The 7,500-nt window shown below is 50.9% G+C and overlaps 1 protein-coding gene across 1 annotated transcript in view; it reads right to left on the bottom strand.

Moving 5' to 3' along the window:
• rims2a (regulating synaptic membrane exocytosis 2a) overlaps positions 1–7,500 on the bottom strand; it is a 126,305-nt gene that overhangs the window by 92,814 nt on the left and 25,991 nt on the right. The window contains exons 2-3 of the mRNA XM_076279968.1: positions 4,466–5,238; positions 4,313–4,429 (exon numbers count right to left, since the gene is read on the bottom strand). Of these exons, the coding sequence (XP_076136083.1) occupies positions 4,313–4,429; positions 4,466–5,238 (890 nt within the window). The remainder of the gene's footprint in view (positions 1–4,312; positions 4,430–4,465; positions 5,239–7,500) is intronic.

Below are 7,500 nucleotides of genomic sequence, written 5' to 3' on the forward strand. Positions count from 1 at the left end.
TTCTCCGTGGCACACGGCAGCAGGAACAGTTACATAAGCAGGGATAGCCTAGCGACGCAGACCCGCGAGGGGAGTCCACCCGTGGGCAGGAGGTGGCGGCTGGGCCACCATCATGGACCTTGTTACAGGGGTAGGTCATCAGCTGCTGCTGAGGTGACCGGTGAGGGTGGACATGTATAAGTAAGTATGTAAGTAAGTATATATACTCTTTTGATCCCATGATCACCATCATAGGCCTGGTTACAGCGGTCATCAGCTGCTGCTGAGGTGACCGGTGAGGGTGGACATGTTTAAGTAAGTATGTAAGTAAGTATATATACTCTTTTGATCCCATGATCACCATCATAGGCCTGGTTACAGCGGTCATCAGCTGCTGCTGCTGAGGTGACCGGTGAGGGTGGACATGTATAAGTAAGTATGTAAGTAAGTATATATACTCTTTTGATCCCATGATCACCATCATAGGCCTGGTTACAGCGGTCATCAGCTGCTGCTGAGGTGACCGGTGAGGGTGGACATGTATAAGTAAGTATGTAAGTAAGTATATATACTCTTTTGATCCCATGATCACCATCATAGGCCTGGTTACAGCGGTCATCAGCTGCTGCTGCTGAGGTGACCGGTGAGGGTGGACATGTATAAGTAAGTATGTAAGTAAGTATATATACTCTTTTGATCCCGTGATCACCATCATAGGCCTGGTTACAGCGGTCATCAGCTGCTGCTGAGGTGACCGGTGAGGGTGGACATGTATAAGTAAGTATGTAAGTAAGTATATATACTCTTTTGATCCCATGATCACCATCATAGGCCTGGTTACAGCGGTCATCAGCTGCTGCTGCTGAGGTGACCGGTGAGGGTGGACATGTATAAGTAAGTATGTAAGTAAGTATATATACTCTTTTGATCCCGTGATCACCATCATAGGCCTGGTTACAGCGGTCATCAGCTGCTGCTGCTGAGGTGACCGGTGAGGGTGGACATGGGTGGACACCACATGTTTGCAGGTTTATGAACGACGTTGGGTTCAAAACCACATGCGAGAGTGTCACCTTAATATTCAGCTGTGGCTTGGTCGCTGCTCATTAATGTTTACGGGACACGGTCCAAATGGGCTATCAAGTGTCCAGAAACACTGTGTGCATATAAGTATAAGTATGTATAAGTAAGTATATATACTCTTTTGATCCCGTGAGGGAAATTTGGTCGCTGCATTTATCCCAATCCGTGAATTAGTGAAACACACTCAGCACACAGTGAGGTGAAGCACACACTAATCCCAGCGCAGTGAGCTGCCTGCAACAACAGCGGCGCTCGGGGAGCAGTGAGGGGTTAGGTGCCTTGCTCAAGGGCACTTCAGCCGTGGCCTACTGATCGGGGTTCGAACCGGCAACCCTCCGGTTACAAGTCCGAAGCGCTAACCAGTAGGTCACGGCTGCATACGCTGGTGTTTGTGATATTTGCACCTGTGACAGGGTGATGCATCCTGGGACAAAAATAAATAAAATTAATCTCATCAAAGGCTAATCTTTTCCCCGAGCATACGGCCAATCAGAATGGTGGCTTTCCGCGTGCGTGGCGACTGCGCCCCACGGTGCTGCGGTGCTTTCATGGCGAGCTCCCGTGGGGAGGGGGGGGGGGGGTTGAGAGCGCCCCCTGCAGGGGGAGACCTTTAATTAACCTCACACTCTTAATTACTCACTCGCCACAGCTCCCATCTCTTACATGCACCAGCCAGAGAGGTGTACAGGGTCCTCTCTCACACACACACACACACACACACACACACACACACACAGAGAAAAACACACGCAGATAAACTCTTCTGACAGACATCGGTGTGACATCACCACTCCCCAGTGCCACCTGGGACTGATCCATGTGCCGTCGCCAATTACATTTCCTGCTTCAGGAAAGTCAAAATGGGACAGCAGCCACTCTGCCCCTCTTACCTCCCCTCCACTCTCCTCCCCTCCCTGTCTCTCTCTCTCTCTCTCTCTCTCTCTCTCTCAAACCTCACGCCCCCTCCTCCCCCCTCTGAATCTCCTCATCCTCTGCCCCCCCCCTTGCTCCCTCTCTCTCCCTCCCTTTTTATCTCTCTCTCTCCCTCCCTCCCTCTCTCTCCCTCCCTCTTTCTCTCCATCTCTCCCTCTCTCTCTCCCTCCCTCCCTCCCTCTCCCTCCCTCTCTCTCCCTCTTTCTCTCTCTCTTTCTTTCTCTCTCTCTCTCTCTGTCCTTCTCTCTCTCTCCCTCTCTCTCCCTCCCTCTCCCTCTCTCTCTCTCCCTCTCTCTCTCTTTCTCTTATGTAATGGAGTCCATTACAGCAGATTGAGCCAGTGGATCAGAGGGGAAGTAGAGCTGCAAACTGCACTACATGTCACAGGAGGACAGCAGACAGGAGGGAGAGGGACAGAGAGTGAGAAAGGACCACACCGTTACAGCATGTGTGTGCCCACACACACACACACACACACACACACACACACACACACACACACACACACACACACACACACAAACACACACATACAGTATACACACACACACACGCACACAAGTGTAATTGTCCACACACACACATACACACGCACACAAGTGTAAATGTCCACACACACACACACCCACAAATACACATTTGTAGCATATTCACATAGATATACACACAAAGAGGAACCAATAAAATGTTGCACATCCACGGCAAAGTCACACCAAGTTTTTCCTCGCACAATCCCTCAAACACATACAAACATGAACCACTAGCACTCAGCTGCAGTCTGCAAAAAAGAAGATTAGTATTGACATGACAAAACAAGCTACTATTACCTCCCACTTCTATGTGCAACACATCAGGAAAAACTACGCATTAAATATATCCAATTATCATACGGCTCTTCATAATGCTACAGAGAATTCAACTGACATGAACTGACCTTCCCAAGGTTTGGAGGTTCGATATCAAATTTAAAAAAGATCACTGCCAATGGCAACTGGTTTTGTGCTTCTGATTGGTATCTTTCAACAAGTTCGCACACTTTCTGCAATGGGACTTTGAGAGTTACGGAAGTAATATGTTGCCATGCAACACCTGGAACTTTCCAGTTCAGCTATTAAGGGCAACAAATGTATCTAAAAACAAAAATAGTGTGAAGTTTCTTTTCTCATTTTGGCAAGAAGCCGTATAATAAGTAGGATAATCTATTGTCCACCAGTCAATATCGGAATATAGTCCCGTCAGGGCGAACAAGACCCCCACATGAAGCCAAAATATCGCCATTAAATTAACTAATCTTTTTACATCAGTACCAAATACACCTCATGGGCTGAAAAAAAGAAGTGCTGTTATCCTTACATGAATACAACATTATCAATATGTTACTATATAGACAGCAATTTGTATACACAGACACACACACACACACACACACACACACACACACACACACACACACACACACACACACACACACACACAGGGATTAATTGCTACCAATGTGAACGGATGTAAAACACATTCTCCCGTGAATGGGGCCGTCCTCCGCTCAAGCCCTGTTTAATGCAGAGCATATGGCGGGGGGGCAGGGTGAACTCCCCGCGGCACCAGCGCATAAATATGGATCAACAAACAGTGATCATCGCAGGCCGCCAGAGCCCACACATCTGGACAGGAGGGCCCAGGTAACAGGTGAGGCTTTGTTCAGCTCGGAGTACGCCGCTAATTTGTTGGCGCAACTTTGTGTTTAGGGGCATCATGCACCGAGGTGCTGCTAATAAGTGACGGTTATCTGCATATGCAAGGGCACATGTGCTTGTGTGTGTGTGTGTGTGTGTGAGAGAGAGAGAGAGAGACATAGAGAGAAGAAAGGGGAGAGATCAAGTGAAATAAAGATAGAGTGGGAGAGAAATAGGTAATGTGTGTGTGTGTGTGTGTTTGTGTGTGTGTGTGTGTGTGTGTGTGTGTGTGTACAGTATGTGTCTGTGTGTGTGCGTGTGTTCGTGCATGTGTGTGTGTGCGTTCGTGCATGCGTGTGTGTGCGTGTGTGCATGTGTGTGTGTGTGTCTGTGTCTGTATGTGTTTGTATGACTGTGTACTTGGATGTGATGTGTTTACTAGTGCGTGTTTTGGATTATTTTGTGTGTGTCTGTGTGTGTGTGTCTGTGTGTCTGTGTGTGTGTGTCTGTGTGTGTGTGTCTGTGTGTGTGTGTGTCTGTGTGTGTGTGTTATTGTTTGTGCTTAGGTGTTTTATGTGTGTGTGTTTTGAGCATGTTGTGTGTTTGTGTGTGAGCGTGCCGTTCGTTAGCCGTTCCTCGCTCACCTTTCTCGCTGATGGACTCGCTCTCGATCTCCACGTCCTCACAGCTGGTGTACTCTGGCGTGGTGGCCAGCTCCTCCTCGGAGCTGCTCAGCGACACCTGCCGCATCTTGCCCCCCCCTCCGCCGCCCCCCCCTCCTCCGCTGCCCCCCCCACGCTTGCTCTTGTGCGGCCGCGGCGGCGGCGGCCGCACCGTCTCCGACTGGTCAGAGCTGAGCGAGTCGTTGCGCAGCATGCTCTCCATCTTCTCCCGCTTGGTCCGCCGCATGGCCGAGCCGGGCTCCAGGTGCTGCGGCGGCTGCTGGCCGGAGGAGGAGGAGGGGGGCGGTCGCAGGTGGCCGTCGCCGGGGGGCCCCTGGGGGCCGACGCGGGGCCCGTAAGGGTGTGGCTGCTGCTGCGGCGGCGCGTGTGGGCCCCCGGGGCCCCTCAGCGGCTCGTCCAGCTCGGTGTAGGCCAGCGAGACGTCGCTATGGCGCCGCTCGTGGCGGAAGCGCGACACCTCGGCGTGCATGCGCATCTGCTCCTCGTACGGCTGCGGCTTGACCGGGTAGCGCGCCAGGTTGGGGTCGCTGCGGTAGCGCGTCTGCAGCTCCTCCTCCTGCTGCCGCCGCAGCTCGTACTCGCTCTGCGGCGCCGGCGGATGCAGCAGCTCGTCGTCGGGCGGATAATAGTCCTCCTGCGAGCGCCAGCCGCCCCGCCGGGCCCGGTACGCGCCCCGCGCCGCCTCGGCCCCGCCGTGAGGTCGCCCGTAGCCCCCCGGACCCCCCCCGCCTCCGCCGCCGCCGTGCCGGCGCTCCCCATCCCCGTAGTCGGACGGCGATCTGGGCATGCCGCCGAACTGGCCTGGCGCATACTGGGAGCGATCGCCCCTCTCGTCCCTTTGGTCGTATTTTTGGTTTGGATCCCTGGATGCAGACGGACTTCTCTTCCTGCAGGGAAAGCCAAAAAATAAAGACTTAGCTTTTCATTCACAGTCCAGTTAGCGTGAGTGTGTGTGTGTGTGTGTGTGTGTGTGTGTGTGTGTGTGTGTGTGGAGCTTCAAGCAGTTCAAGCTTATGCAAACATGACATTATTCATGCCCACCTCCAAAACGTACAACGACAATTTACTACAACTTTACTTACAATTTACTACAACTACTAACACAAAACAACTAACAGCTCAACAAAATTATAAAGCATAAAGTATAAAATATAAAGCAATCGAGAACAATGCTGCAAATGACATCCAGAAGTCCAGGCTTGTAAATTCCACATGATGGATTTGCGAAGGCAAACTGGGCTGAGATAAACCCAGATCCTCAGACATGGGGCCCAGCAGAAGAGGAGAGACAGAGACACTCCTACATGAGCTGACACAGCAAAGGATCGCTCAGAACACGAGAGGCTTATTGTATGTACCAGACACAACTAATAAACAAACAAGGTGCTTCTGGATTTATTACAGTCACACTGTGTGTGTGTGTGTGTGTGTGTGTGTGTGTGTGTGAGTATGTCTGTGTGTGTGTGACATACGTCTGTGCGTATGTGTGTATAGGTATGTATGTTTGTGTGTGCATGTGTTTGTTTGTGTGTACGTGCACGTGTGTTTGTTATGCGTGTGTGTGTGAGTGTACGTGTGTGTGTGTGTGTGTGTGTGTGTGTGTGTGTGTGTGTGTGTGTGTGTGTGTGTGTGTGTCTGTCTGTGTGTGTGTGTGTACCTGTGTGTTTATTTGCATGTGTGCCAAGTGATGTGACTTGACATGGACATGAGAGTTTGTCTCTTAGGCGAATATACGCATCAGTGTCCAAGCATATGCGGCTCCATAAGACACCTGGGCAGCGTAGCGCAGTGACCCCCCCCCCCCACTGCCCCCCCCCCCCCCACTGCCCCCATGTCCACATCATCAAACCGCCAGCGACACCAGCGCTGCCCAGCAACACACAGCAAGATCCGAGACACACTCACCGCGGTTAAAAGCCAATTGGTAAAGCAACATGAGCTAGGCTAAACAGAGACCGTTCACACCCAAACGCACAAGCACACACACAGGCAGGCATACACACACACACACACACACACACACAAAACAGATATATTGATAGACTGAATGAGAGACAGGCGGACATAAGAGACCACTCCTGAGCCTAAAGCCTGAACACACACAGGTGAGCCTAGAGGCAAAATACACACAGCAGCACACTGACCACCCTCTCTAAAACAGACTCAAAAACAGACTGCATTCCCAGAATTCCCTGCAAGTACGTACTGGGTAGAAGAAAGGCAGGCATCTCAGCAGTGTGATATGAGAGGCCACCACCAGCATCACCATTACGCGCTGACACCCCCCCCCCACACACACACACACACACACACACACACCCGCCTGAGTTCTGACTATCAACCCAAGAGTTTGTGCCTTTTTTTAAAACAGGGAATGATTGTGGGATAGAAGTGGAAAAAAAGGGAAAAAAAGAAAAAAAAGGAGGGGAAGAGAGAGGGAAAAAAAACAGAAAGAGCTTCTGAAGCATCCCCTCTCATTTTACACATGGCAGCTCTCTGTAAATGTTCATTAATCAGAATGTCTCTGTGCTGTGTGGCCTACTGCTGGAGCACCATTGGACAGAGCCTCAGGGCCCTGCTGATGAAACCAGGACTCTGATTGGCTGAGTTGCGATGCTAGCAAATGGCATGCTGGCTCTGATTGGTTGATGTAATCATGCTGGTGATGGAGGCGTCGGCATGGGTTTGGCTTTTTCAAATTTCCTCGAGGTTATTATGGGATGTCTGATCACACATCTCGGGCTGGCGGGGCATGCTCTCCACATGTGAAATTTAACGGCCCAACAACACGGCTCTTCATAAGGAAAACAGAAGCACAGTATAGCAGAGCAGTATACGTGTGTGTGTGTGTTTGGGCTTAGGAGTGTGTGTGTGTGTGTGTGTGTGTAAAAGAGAACATATGTGTGTGTGTGTGTGTGTGTGTGTGTGTGTGTGTGTGTGTGTGTGTGTGTGTTTGTGTTTGTGTGTTCCGGTTTGGGAGCATGTGTGTGCATGAGACATATAGGAAATGAGAGTGTGTGTGTGTGCGTGTGTGTGTGTGTGTGTGTGGTGGTTGTTAATAGCGCTACGCCATCACTGTGGGGTATTTGTGGTGCATTACTACGGCACTGCTGGACAGAAGAGGGGTCACACAATGACGCCTAATGGAA

The sequence above is a fragment of the Alosa pseudoharengus genome, unplaced genomic scaffold, assembly GCF_046254945.1.
Source record: "Alosa pseudoharengus isolate Yale_2024_CS ecotype anadromous, Long Island Sound unplaced genomic scaffold, YU_APseudo_1.1 YU_APseudo_1.1_scf_12, whole genome shotgun sequence".
NCBI lineage: Eukaryota > Metazoa > Chordata > Actinopteri > Clupeiformes > Clupeidae > Alosa > Alosa pseudoharengus.